This window comes from Somniosus microcephalus, chromosome 14 (genome assembly GCF_052327205.1).
Source record: "Somniosus microcephalus isolate GS21.2 chromosome 14, FLI_Smic_1.0, whole genome shotgun sequence".
NCBI classification, from domain to species: domain Eukaryota; kingdom Metazoa; phylum Chordata; class Chondrichthyes; order Squaliformes; family Somniosidae; genus Somniosus; species Somniosus microcephalus.
Window position 1 is genome coordinate 6,412,815 of NC_141000.1, and position 17,043 is coordinate 6,429,857.

Sequence of the window (17,043 nt, forward strand, 5' to 3'; positions counted from 1 at the left end):
ATTGACGGGATTGAAGGCCGATAAATCCCCAGGGCCGGTAAGCCTGACATCGGTAGTGGGGAAAATGCTAGAGTCCATTATAAAAGATGTAATAGCAGAGCACTTGGAAAACAGTGACAGGATCGCACAAAGTCAACATTGATTTACAAAAGGTAAATCATGCTTGACTAATCTACTGGAATTTTTTGAGGATGTAACTGGTAGAATAGATAAGGGAGAACCAGTGGATGTGGTGTATTTGGACTTTCAGAAGGCTTGCGATAAGGTCCCGCATAAGAGATTAGCGTGCAAAGTTAAAGTACATGGGATTGGGGGTAAGGTACTGACTTGGATAGAGAACTGGTTGGCAGACAGGAAGCAAAGAGTTGGAATAAACAGGTCTTTTTCCGAGTGGCAGGCAGTGACTAGTGGGGTACCGCAGGGATCGGTGCTAGGACCCCAGTTATTCACAATATATATTAATGATCTAGACGAGGGAACTAGATGTAATAACTCCAAGTTTGCAGACGACACAAAGCTGAGTGGGCGTGTGTGCTGTGAGGAGGATGCAGAGAAACTCCAGTATGATTTGGGCTGGTTGGGTGATTGGGCAGATGCAGTATAATGTGGATAAATGCGAGGTTATCCACTTTGATGGCAAAAACAGGAAGGTAGATTATTATCTGAACGGCAATAGATTGGGAGAAGGGGAAGTGCAACGAGACCTGGGTGTCCTTGTGCACTAATCGCTGAAGGTAAGCATGCAGGTGCAGCAAGCGGTTAAGAAGGCAAATGATATGTTGGCCTTCGTAGCGAGAGGATTCGAGTACAGGAGCAAGGGTGTCTTGCTGCAGTTGTACAGGGCCTTGGTGAGACCACATCTTGAGTATTGTGTGCAGTTTTGGTCGCCTTATCTGAGGAAGGATGTTCTTGCCATGGAGGGAGTGCAGCGAAGATTCACCAGACTGATACCTGGAATGGCAGGAATTATGTATGAGGAGAGATTGGGTCGATTGGGCTTATATTCGCTGGAGTTTAGAAGAATGAGAGGGGATCTCATTGAAACTTATAACATTCTAACAGGACTAGACAGACTAGATGCAGGAAGGATGTTCCCGATGGTGGGGGAGTCCAGAACCAGGGGTCACAGTCTAAGGATATGGGGTAAGCCAATATGGGGTAAGCCATTTAGGACAGAGATGAGGAGGAATTTCTTCACCCAGAGAATGGTGAACCTGTGGAATTCTCTAACAGAAGGCAGTTGAGGCCAATTCATTAAATATGTTCAAGAAAGAGTTAGATATATTTCTTAAGGCTAAAGGGATCAAGGGATATGGGGAGAAAGCAGGGACAGGGTACTGAATTTGGATGATCAGCCATGATCTCATTAAATGGTGGAGCAGGCTTGAGGGGCCGAATGGCCTACTCCTGCTCCTATCTTCTATGTTTCTATGTTTGAGTACTATACTGCAATATAAAATATTATGCACATTAAACATTTCAAGTAATGATTAAAACGAAAAGAATCATACATGTTTGCCATTCTTGTTCTGAAATGCAAAGTCAATACGGAATGCTTCCCTTTATTAGCCGTGGCATAGAATACAAGAGCAGGGGGGTTATGCTTCAACTGTATAAAACACTAGTTAGGCCTCAGCTGGAGTACTGCGTGCAGTTCTGGTCACCACATTACAGGCAAGATGTGATTGCATTAGAGAGGGTACAGAGGAGATTTACAAGGATGTTGCTGGGAGTAGAGAATCTTAGCTATGAGGAAAGACTGGGTTTGTTTTCCTTGGAACAGAGGAGGCTGAGGAGAGACCTTATTGAGGTGTATAAAATTATGAGGGGCCTAGATAAAGTGGATAGAAAGGACCTATTTCCCTTAGCAGAGGGGTCAAAAACCAGGGGGCACCGATTTAAAGTAATTGGTGAAAGGTTTAGAGGGGATTTGAGGGGAAATTTCTTCACCCAGAGGGTTGTGGGGGTCTGGAACTCACTGCCTGAAAGGGTGGTAGAGGCAGGAACCCTAACCACATTTAAAAAGTACTTGGATGTGCACTTGCGATGCTCTAACCTGCAGGGCTACGGACCAAGAGCGGGGAAGTGGGATTAGGCTGGATAACTCTTTGTTGGCCGGCGCGGACACAATGGGACGAAATGGCCTCCTTCCGTGCTGTAACTTTCTATGATTCTATGATTACATCTATAAACCAAAGAAGTTCTTTCCTTTAAAAGGTATACAAGGAATTTCAATGCTTTTATAAAGATTATACATTTTGAAAACTAATTTCTATTGGCTTATTTTACTCTCCACATTATCAAACACAAATCAATCCTCAAAATGAAACACACACATCCATGTTTCCCACTCTCAGGAAAACCAAATTATGCAGTCTAGTAAAATTATAAATTATCCATCTGAAAAGATTTATAGAATTTCAAGTAACTAACCATCAATGTAATTTACCACCATCAGTCATACAAACTCTGTACCAACTAATAAGAATTCTATGTCTTCCAGACTAAACTTGACAGTTAATTCATAGCAATATTGGGTTTCAGTTCAAAACAAATTTAATGATATTCATCAGCTCAACTGAACAATACAGTGTAAATTATTCCACTGTCAGAGAAGCAGCCTGCTTAAATTACATTAAACAAGTTAGAATTATCATTACTTGGTTACATGACACCTATAATGTATTCAAGGGTATGTAGCATATACATATACACATATCACATATACACAAATATATATAACAAATAGATGAGCAAAAATCGGGGGCAAAAATGTAAAATTTCGGGCACGTCTCACACCCAATCTATACCTGTTTTGCAGGCACCGCCATATTGGTAAAGGCGGCTTTAGGAACATAGGAACAGGAGTAGGCCACTTAGCCCCTCAAGTCTGTTCCGCCATTCAATGAGATCATGGCTGATCTGTGACCTAACTCCATATAACCATATCTCTTAATACTTTTGGTTAACAAAAATCTATCAATCTCAGATTTAAAATTAACAGTTGGCTTAGCATCAATTGCCATTTGCACAAGAGAATTCCAAACTTCTACCACCCTTTGTGTGTAAAAGAATTTTCTAATTTAACTCCTAAAAGGCCTGGCTCTAATGTTCAGGCTATGCCCCCTGGTCCTAGACTCCTCAACCAGCGGAAATAGTTTCTTTATCTACCCTATCAGTTCCGCTTAATATTTTGAAAACTTCAATCAAATCACCCCTTAACCTTCTAAATTCCAGGGAATACAACCCTAGTTTGTGTAATCTCGCCTCGTAATTTAACCATTCGAGTCAAGGTTTCATTCTGGTAAATCTACGCTGCACTCCCTCCAAGGCCAATATATCCTTCGTACGGTGTGGTGCCCAGAACTGCTCAGAGTACTCCATTTTGGTCTAACCAGGGCTTTGTATAGCTGTAGCATAACTTCTGCCCTCTTGTATTCTAGCCCTCTAGATATAAAGTGCAAAGTTGAAGCCCATGGAATAAAAGGGACAGTGGCAACATGGATATGAAATTGGCTAAGTAACAGGAAACAGGGAGTAGTGGTGAACGGTTGTTTATCGGACTAGAGGAGGGTACACGGTGGTGTTCCCCAGGGGTCGGTACTAGGACCATTGCTTTTCTTCATATATATTAATGACTTACACTTAGGTGTACAGGGCACAATTTTAAAATCTGCAGATGACACAAAACTTGGAAGTATAGTGAACAGCGAGGAGGATAGTGATAGACTTGAAAAGGACATAGGCTAGTAGAATGGGCGGACACGTGGCAGATGAAATTTAATGCAGAAAAGTGCAAAGTGATACATATTGGTAGGAAGGATGAGGAGAGGCAATATATTATTTAAAGGGTACAATTCTAAAGGGGGTGCATTAACAGAGTCCAGGGTATATGTGCATAAATCGTTGAAGGTGGCAGGGCAGATTGAGAAAGTGGTTAAAAAAGCATACAGGATCCTGGACTTCATAAATAGAGGCATAGAGTAGAAAAGCAAGGAAGTTATGATGAACCTTTATAAAACACTGGTGCAGCCTCAACTGGAGTATTGTGTCCAATACTGGGCACCGCACTTTAGGAAGGATGTGAAGGCCTTAGAGAGGATGCAGAAAAGATTTACAAGAATGGTTCCAGGGATGAGGGACTTCAGTTACATGGATAGACTAGAGAAGCTGTGGTTGTTCTCCTTAGAGCAGAGAAGGTTGAGAGGAGATTTGATAGAGGTGTTCAAAATCATGAGGGGTCTAGAGACAGTAGATAGAGAGAAACTGTTCCCATTGGCGGAAGGGTCGAGAACCAGAGGACACAGATTTAAGGTGATTGGCAGAAGAACCAAAGGCGACGTGAGGAAAAACTTTTTTACGCAGCGAGTGGTTAGGATCTGGAATGCACTGTCTGAAAGGGTGGCGGAGGCAGATTGAATCATGGCTTTCAAAAGGGAATTGGATAAGTACCTGAAGGAAAAAAATTTGCAGGGCTACAGGGAAAGTGTGGGGAAGTGGGGCTAGCTGAAGTGCTCTTGCAGAGAGCCGGCACGGGTTCGATGGGCCGGATGGCCTCCTTCTGTGCTGTAACCATTCTATGATTCCATGAAAATTATGTGTTAGCCATTGCTGTCACACAGTAGTTACGTGAAAACAGGAGGCACTACATTGCTACCTCATAGACCAAGGTCCGAAACAACATTGTGATACGATTGTTTACATAGGAGGAATACCATTAAGCGGGCTTTAACGGCCTCAAAGTGGAGTCAGTAGTCTTACCGCTCCAGTAACACCGATGAAGAGGCTGCCGATATTTTGAAAGGGGCCTACCGCTGGGAGACCCAAGCACCCGAAGCCAAAGAGACTGAGGCTGTTTTCATTAGAACAAAAAAGGTTGCCAGGAGATCTAAAACAGGAGTCCAAAATTATGAGAGCTTTTTGAATAGGAAGGCACTATTTCTATTGGTCAGTAACCAGATGGCATGAATTTAATACAAAAGGCAAAATACTGCGGATGCTGGAAATCTGAAATATAAACAGAAAATGCTGGAAGCACTCAGCAGGTCAGGCAGCATCTGTGGAGAGAGAAACAGAGTTAATGGGCTCGATTTTCAGTGTGCCCTGGAGTCGGGTTTGGAGGCGTGCGGGGGGTTAAATTCCCGAAATCGGGGGTCCCGACCCCATCCCGCCCCCAACCCGCCTCCATGTAAATTTCAAAGGAGGCGGGTACCCGCTCCGCACTGGGACCCGCCTACCCGAGGCGGGAAGGGATTAGTGCCAATTAACTGCCTGTTAACAGGCAGTTTTTAGCCTAATCCCTATTTTTAAGCTTGAAGTGTGGGATTCCCGACGGCTCCAAACCACGCCAAGTTGGAGGAATCGGGCCGTCGGGTTGAAGGGCTTGGAGGGGTCGAGATGTCGGTGTTCAGGTGAGTGATGTGTGCATGAGTGCAAAGGTAAGTGTGTTTGGTGTGTCTAAAGTGATTAAATAAGTTTTACATACCTTTTCTTACCTTTTCAGCCTTCCTTCCTTTAGGTCTCAGGAGTCCCTCATCTCACCGGCACAGAAAGCAGAATGGCTGCGAACTGTCAAAAGTGACAGCCTTCAGCTTTCTGTGCAGGAGAGATTTGTAACTGAGTCTGTGGAGAAGGACTCGGGTTAGAAGTAAGACTTTCAGTGTTTGACAGCTTCAAACAGCTGTGAAACACTGATATTTCATCTGTCAAAACGTCTTGACAGATGAAATTTCAGTCTGTGACGTCACCTGTTGCTGGGTGGCCCTTAATTGGCCTGCTGAGCCCGCTGGGCGGGCTCAACAAGGTCAATCAAGTTAAAATCGCGTGGATTGGCCGCATCTCGATGGAGGCGGAACTACAACCCTGACAGTTGTAGTCCCGCCTCCTACCCGACTTCTAAATGAAAATCCAGCCCAATGTTTCAGGTCTGGGACCTTTGGTCAGAACTGGAAGATGTTAGAGCTGGCATAAATTTAAGGTCATCATCAAAAGAATGAAGGTGGTTAGAATGTGTCACATCGAGGTTTGTTAGGACATGGAATATCCGACTGGAAGCAGTGGTGAAAGCAGAATCCTTAATGGAGAACAAAGATAATAAACAAAGAGACTATTAGGGCCTGGACTTTTTTGCTCGATTGCGCTGGTTTTCTTGGCACAATTCCCCCGATATTGGCATAACCGGTGCACAAGACCCTAGAATTGTAAGCGCAAATTGCATTCAGCGCAACTCGAGTTTCTGCCATCTTTTGCGCTAGGTTTAAGTGTTGTTGTTGTTGTACCCCAATCTAACTAGAAAATAGTTTTGTATATGTTTTAAATGTCATTTTCAACAATTTAAAATTGGGTTACTCACAGATGGTGGATTGACACTGTGATTCAAAATGCTTATTTTTTGTGATAAACCCATTTTCGGCTGTATTAATCAAACTTTACCAAATTACCATTCTTAAATATGTCAAGGAATATTTTAAAAAGCAAAATTTTTTTTTAAAATTATGTTTTAAACCACTGCCCAATTACCCTGGTTCATGGCAGATATTGCATTTGGTGATACTCGGGGGAAAGAAAACACTACTCCTGTAAAGAATTAGGGCATTTGACAAACACAACATAAAACAAACCATCGGCACAAACAGAATGCTATATTAGGATTTCAATTTACCTTGGCGGGACTGTCACTTTGTTTCCATTGGGCAATGAGAAATCAGCTGCCTTTTTCCCTACTATTGTCGCAAAATATACTAAACGTCTCGTGATGGGATTCTGTAACCGAACCTGCATTAAAATAATAAAAATTAGGCTCATCTTTGATAGAGCAACATATAGTGCTCAAGGGTCACTAAACTAAACGTTTAACGTTAAACATTTGCATTGAATTTTTAACAAAACATCTCTTATCAAATCTCCCCTTAACCTTCCATGTTCTCTTTTCAGTAGGGAATGAAATTAAATTGAGGGCTCTTGCAGAGAGCTGACTCAGAAACAATGGGTTGAATGGCGTCCTTCTATGTTGTAAAATTCTATTCCATAAGACAGTAAAATGTTACTCGTTCATATGTAAAATGTACATTTAAGATTATAATTTTATAAACAAACTTAATAAATGCTCTCGTATTAAAAATAGCAGAAAAATTAATCGTCCTAGAAATAAATGTGTTGAAACGTGTTGAATTATCCGGGGAATGGAAGATCATCATTCTCCGCTGCATTGCTCAGCAAAATAACAAGAAGTCTACTTGCAAAATAACAAGAAGTTTCCCTTAAGGAAACTAGATAAATTGAACCACATTAATATTTTAGAGATTGACATGAACGCGAGAGCTCAAGGATAGAAAAGGGAAGGTGCATAGACAGTTTAAATTTGATTACTTTACACAGAGGATGGTCAACATGTGAAATGGAATGCCCAGGAAGGCAGTGGATACAAATATTATGGAAACATTTAAAAAGAAAAAAGACTTGCATTTATATAGCGCCTTTCACAACCACCAGACGTCTCAAAGCGCTTTTACAGCCAATGAAGTACTTTTGGAGTGTAGTCACTGTTGTAATGTGGGAAACGCAGCAGCCAATTTGTGCACAGCAAACTCCCACAAACAGCAATGTGATAATGACCAGATCATCTGTTTTTGTTATGTTGGTTGAGGGATAAATATTGGCCAGGTTCAATTTAAGGGTAAATTGGATTGATACTTGAGGCAATAGGCAATTGAGAGGTATTAGTTTTTGGGACAGCCAGATGGACTGCATCGTCTTTTCTGGTTCTGCAATTTCTGATGTTCCAATGTAGTATTTCAGTAGATAGAAAAACAATTGGATAGTGCCAGCCTGCCAGTGCAAACTGGGACAAGGGAACGATCCCTGCACCAGAACGGGTAGGCCCGAGGCACACTTGATACTTTTCTGTTCTAGGAGCTCATAACTATGACATTTTCTCAAGCTTTCTTCTTACAAACTACAGACTCTTTAAAACTCACTTTGGTGTCCCAAATCATTAATCCCTGATTTGCCTCATCTAGCGTTGCCATCTCTGGTTTGACGTATTCCTGGAGATTTGATCACGTGACATTTGATCACATGGCATTTGATCATGCGATACTGCTCATGTGATGCTTAATCACATGATACTTGATCACATGGCATTTGCCCACTGTTTGCAAATGTTATTGTATTTACCTTAGTTGAGTGTCTGAGTACCACCAAGCCCCGAATAAAATAGTTGACTATTTGTTTTGTCGTGAGATGATTAACATTATTTATAAATCAAAGAAAGAACACAAAAGAATAGAAAGATTTAAGAATAACTAATGTTTAAACAAAAACTACTTCTGTGATGTTTCTACAGTATCAACCGCAATAAGAAACACTAAGTAAATTTCACTGATTCAACAAAAATATCATTGACATAAGTAACTTCTAACTAAAAGTTTTCATACAATTTTATGGCTTTTTACAATACACAGCAAGTTCTAAAAACAATAAAAAACCTAATTCAATTCACTGACTCCCACACCCCACTGATGAAGCCCAGCATGACTCCCGTAACAAACCACATTATATCACAGCGCAGATCACAGGCCGATGTGAACTCTCCCTCCCTCCCCCAATTTATGTTGCTCTTGTTATGTCCGTGTATCTTAATGTTGTGTCCTTCAATAATCAGACAACAGACTGCAGGGAACGATTCAACAGGTGTTTACTGAATGAGGGTTACTCTAGAACTAACTTGACAGATCACCACTCAGGGTTTATATACAGGTGTGGTCACTGCTGTTACTAAAGTATACAGGAGCTGTAAAAAGTAGTTCTTTCCCTTAAGGTATATATACATTACATACATTACAATTCCTCCCCTTTTAGATTAACAGTACCATAATACTCATTTAACAATTAACATTTTTAATATACAATGTTATATGAAAATAGTCCATTCATATATTCAGTCTCTGGGGAGGCTTCCTGATTCTTTCTGGATAACGCCTTTCCCGAGTGTCTCGCTCTTGGTGCGGAGGCGATTCTAGCACCCTGTCGTCAGTTGATTCATCAGCTTCCAATGCTATTGTTTCTGAGGTAGATGCAACCTGTACATCGGGTTCCTCACCAGGTACGTATGGCCGAGACATGGGGTTGACTCGTTCCTGTGACTCTAGGATCTGGTCAGCATGGCGTCTCACAATGTTCTCCCCAACATCCACTGTGTACATTAGTGGGCCCTGCCGTGTGCATATCGTTCCTGGTTGCCATTTCTCTGTTCGGTAGTCGCGGACCAAGACTGGTTGCCCTACATTGAAGCTCCTTGTCGGCTTCTCATTGATGTGCTGGAATTGCTTACTCTCAACATCTCTTCGTACATTTGGTCTGAGCAAATCCAGACGAGATCTCAACCTTCGGTTAAAGAACATCATGGCCAGGGCCTGGTTGGTGACTGCATGTGTCGCATTTCTGTAGGCTAACAGGAAATTGTCCACCTTATGCTGCAGTGGAATGTCATCATTGCACATGGCCTTTACTGCTTTTTTAAAGGTTTGTATGAACCTCTCAGCCAATCCATTTGTGGCTGGATGATACGGGGCGGATGTGTAATGCCTTACCCCATTCCTTTTCATAAATCTTTGAAACTCTTCGGACACAAACTGTGGTCCGTTATCAGAGCAAATCTGCTCTGGCAAGCCGTTCCTGGCAAAAATGGTCCGTAGGACTGCAATAGTTTTCTCCGTGGTGGTGGAGGACATTTTGATCACCTCAGGCAATTTCGAGTGCACATCCACGGCTATTAAAAACATTGAGTCCATGAATGAACCAGCAAAATCAATATGCACCCGTTGCCATGGAGATGAGGGCCACTCTCATGGGTGTAGAGGGGCATGTGGTGGTGCATTTTGGACCTTCTGGCATCCTGAGCAGCTCTTTGTCAGGTCCTCGATTTGCTGATCGATCCCCGGCCACCACACATAAGCCCTAGCAAGGCTTTTCATTTTCACCCCTCCCAGATGACCTTCGTGAAGCTCATTGAGCACTCTCTCCCTTAACTTGGGTGGAATTACCACTCGGGATCCACACATCACGGTCCCCTGGCATACTGACAGCTGTTCTCTTCTGGATGAGAATGCTGGCAACAGTGAGTCGCCATGTGCTGGCCATCCCTTCACCGTCAAATCATATACCCGAGACAGTGTCGGGTCATTTCGGGTCTCCTTCTCTATACCAGCGTTAGTTACTGGCAAGCATTCAATTATAGTCGAATGAAATATTTCGACAGGATCCACTGCTGGTGCTTCCTCCGCAGTAGGCAGTGGCAGGCAAGTTAGCCCATCAGCGTTTCCATGCTGTTTCGTGCCCTTATACTCGATTTCATATTGGTGCGCCCCTAGAAAAAGGGACCATCTTTTTAGCCGTTGCGCAGTCATCACCGGAACGCCCTTCTTTGGATTAAAGATGGAGAGAAGTGGTTGGTGGTCAGTCAGCAAGGTGAACTTCTGCCCGTGCAGATAGTGATTGAACTTTTTCACTCCCCACACTAGGCTGAGGGCCTCCCTGTCAATCTGGGCGTAGTTACGCTCGGCTGAGGTTAGTGACCGAGATGCAAAGGCTACTGGCTTCTCCAAGCCGTCCGGGAATTTGTGCGACAGGACCGCTCCAATGCCATAGGGTGATGCATCACACGCCAACCGAATTGGTAGTGCTGGGTTGAAATGAGCCAACACCTCTTTTGATGTGATCAATTCTTTGCACTTCTGGAAAGCTTGTTTACATTCGTCACTCCACTTCCATGGTACCCCCGTTTGCAGTAGGGTGTTCAGTGGGTGTAGTACGGTAGACAAATTCGGCAAGAACTTATGGTAGTGGTTCACCAGCCCGAGGAACAACCTCAGTTGTGACACATTTTCCGGTGCTGGAGCCTTGACTACTGCCTCAATCTTTTCAGGGGACTTATGTAACCCCTCTTTATCAATAACATGGCCACAATACGAGATCTGCTTCTGGAAAAACTCGCATTTGTGGCGATTAGCTCGGAGCCCATATTCCTTCAATCTAGTGAGCACCTGCTCCAGGTTGGCGAGGTGATCACTGTCATTTTCGCCCGTGACCAGGATGTCATCCAAATAACACTGGGTCCCTGGAATCCCTTGCAGGACTTGTTCCATTGTCCTTTGCCAAATAGCCGGAGCTGATGCTACCCCGAACACCAGCCGGTTGTATTGGTAGAGACCTTTATGCGTGTTGATCGTGAGGTACTGTTTCGAGGCTTCTTCTACCTCCATTTGCAGGTACGCCTGGGCCAGATCAATCTTAGTGAAGCATTTCCCTCCAGATAGCGAGGCGAAAATATCTTCAATCCGCGGAAGCGGATATTGTACAGTGTGAAGGACTGGGTTCACTGTCACCTTAAAGACCCCACAGATGCGAACCTTCTTTGGTTCCCCAGACGTATTACTCAACGACCTCTTCATTACAGGAACGATGGGTGTAGCCCACTCGCTCCAGTCCACTTTGGACAGTACTCCTGAACGTTCCAAACCTTCCAGCTCTGCTTCGACGGCTGGGCGGATCGCATAAGGTACTGGTCTGGCCTTAAAAAACTTTGGGCTTGCATTTTCCTCTATTTTGATCGTCGCTGTTATGCCTTTTAGTGTTCCGAGTCCCTGCTGGAACACTTCTTGTGCATCAGTGAGCATTTTTGACAGTCGTCCAGGTGTGACGTCGTCATCCTTTTTGGCATCTACAGTCAGTGCTTGTATGGAATGCCAATCTAGCTGTATCTTCCGGATCCATTCACATCCTAGTAGTGGTGGTCCTCCATCTGGCAATACATATAAGTCCATTTTTGGTGTTTCCTTGCCATTATATATAACGTTCACCCTTATTTTTCCTTTGGGGTAGACTTTTTGCCCCGTGTACGTCTTCAAGACAATCTTCGTATCTCTCAAGGGTATATGTGAGAATAGCCGCTTGTAGTCCCTTCGGTTTATGACTGTTAGGGCTGATCCTGTGTCCAATTCCATTTTCACTTGGACTCCTGCTATCTTGAGCGTGACCCAGATAGTTTGGTGATCCTCCATTTTGATCACATTATGTAGTTTCAGACAACCCAGCTCATTGCTTCCGGAGTCTGTATCACTCTTCTGTTCGTCTGAACTACTCTACGTCACCTTATGTACCTTCTTGTACTTCTCCTGTGGAGATTTCTTGCTGCTGGTTTTCTTTCCCGACCTGCAGACTCTTGCTATGTGTCCTACTTTTCCACACTGTCTGCACACTTTGTCCTTGAACCAGCAATCATTATGGTCGTGTGTTGTTCTGCCGCAGCGATAGCACTTCACTGTTCCGTATGACATTTCATTTGTGCCATATTCTTGCGGTCTCCGTTGTATCTCTGCAGCGCCCCGTGCTGCTGCTTCGTGTGATACTGCAATGCTGAAAGCCTTGTCCAGCGTAAGATCCTTTTCTGATAGAAGCCGTTTCTGGGTTCCTTCACTTTGAAGCCCACACACAAACTTGTCCCTTATAGTATCTGCTAGTCCCGTTCCAAACTGGCAGTGTTTCGATAGCTTGCGCAGTTCCGTTAAATACTCAGCATTACTTTCATCTTTATGCTGGTTCCTTTCGTGAAACTTAAGTCTTTCTGCTATCAGCAGCGGTGTGGGGTTTAAGTGGTCCTGTAGGATTGACACTATGTTTTCAAAATCCTTTTCTACTGGCTTCTCTGGGGTTACTAGGTTTCGTAGTAAGCCATACGTTTTTGAACCCATTGAATTCAACATTACCAGCGCTTTCTTGTCATCTGGCACTTCATTTGCCTTGCAGTATACTTCTATGCGTTCGACATATGTCGTCCAATCTTCGACTTCATTGTCGAACGCTGTGATACTGCCACTCTTCGGCATTTTTGGGTGTGGTTAGACTGGCTTAAAATGGCGTCTCCCGTGCTTTCCTTTCTTCCCCGCTGTGGCTTAAAATGGCGTCTCCCGCGCTTTCCTTTCTTCCCCGCTGCGGCTTAAAATGGCGTCTCCTGCGCTGCTGCCAACGCCGCTCTCGGCGGTCCTCGTGGCAAATGGCGATGCCCTGTGGGTTTCGTGCGCTGCTCCTGCGCTGCTGCCAATGCCGCTCTCTGCGGTCCTCGTGGCAATGGCAGCGCCTCGCGTTTTCCTGCGTGCCTCTCTCCCCCGTTGACGCTGCTCGGCCCTTGACCACCGGCTGCGCTCTGTTCTCTCTCGTCTCTCTCCCCCGTTGATGCCGCTCGGTCCTGAACACCGGCTGCGCCCTGTGCGCTCTGCCCTCTCTCTCTTCCCCATCGACGCTGCTCGGCCTTTTTCTGTGCCGCTCGGTCGGGCTCTAGCCCGCCGCTGTCCGGGAAGGGTCTGCGCAGTACCTGTTGCCAGCCCATTTCGCTGGACCACCGTGACTGGAAAGCCAAGCCTGGCTCTCGACAGCCTCCCCTGCGATGCTCAAATCTCCGCTGGATGACTGGGCGGTTGCCCGTGGTCGACGCCCGTGCTTCTGGACTCGACCTCCTTCCACTGTTCTCCAGGAGCGAATCCCTGGGAGGTGATGCAGAGTTGCAGGTAGGTTCGAATCTGCGTCGTCGCCAATGTTATGTCCATGTATCTTAATGTTGTGTCCTTCAATAATCAGACAACAGACTGCAGGGAACGATTCAACAGGTGTTTACTGAATGAGGGTTACTCTAGAACTAACTGTACAGATCACTACTCAGGGTTTATATACAGGTGTGGTCACTGCCGGTACTACAGTATACAGGAGCTGTAAAAAGTAGTTCTCTCCCTTAAGGTATATATACATTACATATGTAGCCAAGTGGGGAAAATGCAGTGAATATTTAAGTCCACTAGATGGCACGGTTCATTTTCCCCTTTAGTAATTTGAACAAGGAGAAAAGGGTTATGGGTAGGACCATGTGATGCCAAAGGAACCTCCCCTTTCTTCACAGCTTCCATTTTCTACATCCGGCGTGAGAGGTTGCTCTGAGAGCGCTGGGGTGAATATGACTTTTGAAATGAACTTATTCTGTGTAAAGTACAACTAAAACAGTATTAAGTGCAACCCAGACATAGTTTTAAAGTGATATTGTTTCCCAAATCACTCGATACCACGGGGATGCTTGCAGATTGTCCCACCATGTGCTGGTGTTAACACTTGCTAAAATTGTTGTTGAGTCCTTGGGGGCTACGTTGCGAATGAGTTTAATATTCTGTGTTTTCTTGTAAGGTGTAACAAGTGATAACGGGGCATAAGAATGTATTGTACTATTGGTTTTGTTTTGTATAATGAGTGTTAGCTAACTAACTAACTGCACCTGTGGTTTGCCTCGTGTTCTGTTCTACAGCAAGCCACTGCCGTATTTTATCGACTGTGTTTTCTTGTATTTGCCGTATTTCCGTCTTTTCCGTATTTTATACAATTAAATGTGGTTTTATGTATTTACAACTACATCCTAAGCCTAGAACCCAAGTTATCAATTCAGAATAAAAAACCCCAGAAAAAAAAGAAAGTTCTGTGTCCTGTGCTGCTCCATTTCGCCAGGCTACACATACATTACAGCTCTCTCCCTCCCTCCCCAGTTTGTGTTGCTCTCTCTCTTTCCCTCCGTCCCCACTTTGTATTGCTTTCTCTCTCTCTCTCTCCCTCAGTTTTTGTTCTCTCTCTCTCTCTCTCCCTCAGTTTGCATTGTTCTCTCTCTCTCCCTCAGTTTGTATTGCTCTCTCCCTCAGTTTGTGTTGTTCTCTCTCTCTCTCTCCCCAGTTTGTGTTGTTCTCTCTCTCTCCCCCAGTTTGTGTTGTTCTCTCTCTCTCCCCCAGTTTGTGTTGTTCTCTCTCTCCCTCAGTTTGTGTTGTTCTCTCTCTCTCTCCCTCAGTTTGTGTTGTTCTCTCTCTCTCTCTCTCTCCTTCAGTTTGTGTTGCTCTCTCTCCCTCCCTCAGTTTGTTTCTCTCTCTCTCCCCCTCAACCAGTTTCTGTTGCTTTCTCTCCCTCCGTCCCCCAGTTTGCGTTGCTCTCTCAGGACACACGGAGTTTCCAGGTGATTTTTGTTGGCCCCGATGCGGCCACCCTTATAACCGGTAAGGAAACGGCATGTACCGAATAGAGGGAGGACCAGCAGTGTCCAGATAACGCAAATTGGCTGCAAGCCGCAACAGCCAGGGTACTGCGCATACAAGAACCCTTTCTCCCGAGTCGCCAGCAGCATCGCTCAGGAGACCAATCACCCATTCCAGTAAACTCCCATCAAAGGGAACCCTAGCCCCTCATCTGCTCACTTGATAATGTCAAGCACTACTGAAATAGGCACAATGGCCTTCTTCAGTATCAACCTTTCCATGATTCTGTTGGAGTTTTACACTTCACACAGGTTTCTCAATACAAAAAGGTATTTTATATGACACATTCTGAAACAACACATTCACTGTTTTGACTCCTCTCTAGACTAAGACCTCGTCGAATGTACTGCACAATGATCTGGAATTACATCAGTTAATTGGATTAATGTCCAATAATTACTTCAACTAGCACAAAATATGTATCACCATGTTAAACTTGCATCAGAATTTGTAAACTGCCAATAATAATGCCCAAAGTAGCTTTAATGCCGAGACTGCTATTTTTCACATAATAACAGAAATGACTGACAGTGAAAATGTACAATTTCCCCCTCTTATCCACTTAATTCTCCAGTTCTGGTGTCTGGAAAACAAACAATCCAACCTGTGCTGCCACAGGGGAAGATTTTGCAAACTAGATTCTGGAATTGGAAAATTAAACTGAGGATCTCCATCCAGCAAGTTGATACAAATGGCTCCTTTGTTATTTTTGTTTTTGCACTGTTATTCTGAATTTCAACACCGGCATCAAACAGAGTGGAAAAAAAATCACTGCCAACACCACATGGAAAAAATAAATCCATAAAGTGCGACGATTCTGAAAGGAGCCTTATTTTACTCACCTGTTTAACAATGGTAGCATGCAGGTCACCAGTGAACTCGACAGTCATCTTAGGAAGGTAGCTAGGAAGTCTTTCATACAAGTAAACACACAGCATAAGCATCATGATAGGGTTTGGATCTGAGATGTCAGTGGCCTGTTTAATTAACAAAAAGAAAATTAAAAATTAATATTTTAACATTGTTAGTGTTAGTGATGTGTATGATTTTATGTAAAATTGATATGTAATGATCATATTGAAACACTTGTAATAATATAACTAGAGAAACTCGAGCTATTTTCATCAGAGCAGAGAAGTTTTTGGAAGATATTTGGTAGATGGATCAAAGTTATGAAGAGTTTCAATAACATAAATTGGATAAGTTGATAACCAGAAAAAATAAAAATAAGGTCACCACCAAAAGAACGTAGGGAGAGGTTGGGAGAATTTTTTGCACAGACGTTGTTATGACATGGAATACCCTACCACAAACAATTGTGGAAGCAGGATGGCTTTTAGAAGAGAAGTGGATAAAGATTAGAAAAACAAAAAAACTTAAAAGGGTGTAGGGAAAGGGCTGGGAAATGGGACTAAACAGATAGCTCTTTCAGACAGCTAGAACAGGTGTGGTGGGCCAAATACCATCCTTCTATGCTATTCTATGATTCTTCATGAGTTTCCTCATGTTTTTAGCCGCTATCCTGAAAAAACGTGTCTGCTACCTTGACAGGCAATTATATTACAGCAAAATCTAGCTCTATATATTACTTAAAAGAAAATGCTGGTTGCAAAAGAAAACATGATTTTGACAGATATCTAAAATTATAATCAATTATTAATGTTAACGGTATTTATGTCAAGAAGCTCCTGATGTATTAGTTCCGCATTCTGATTTTAGTGAAATTGTGCAATAATCATTCAGTTTACCTGTATATCAAAGTCAAGGCCAATGGTATTAAATGCATTTAGGAGTACCAGACTATTATGCAGACATTGCTCAGGAGCAGCTGGAGAAGTGTACATATTCTCAAAATGAGTTGGAATCTGTGAAGAAAGGAAATGTTTTGTACTTGTTCTTGCACCAATCTACAAATGGATACCAGTGTTAA

At 43.5% G+C, this 17,043-nt stretch overlaps 1 protein-coding gene across 2 annotated transcripts in view; it reads right to left on the bottom strand.

The window, feature by feature from the left end:
* LOC147107297 (cilia- and flagella-associated protein 47-like) overlaps positions 1–17,043 on the bottom strand; it is a 797,073-nt gene that overhangs the window by 440,672 nt on the left and 339,358 nt on the right. For both annotated transcript variants that reach the window (XM_086006182.1, XM_086006181.1), the window contains 3 exons: positions 16,862–16,978; positions 15,956–16,090; positions 6,662–6,774 (listed from right to left, as the gene is read on the bottom strand). In XM_086006182.1, coding sequence (XP_085862308.1) covers positions 6,662–6,774; positions 15,956–16,090; positions 16,862–16,978 — 365 coding nt within the window. The remainder of the gene's footprint in view (positions 1–6,661; positions 6,775–15,955; positions 16,091–16,861; positions 16,979–17,043) is intronic.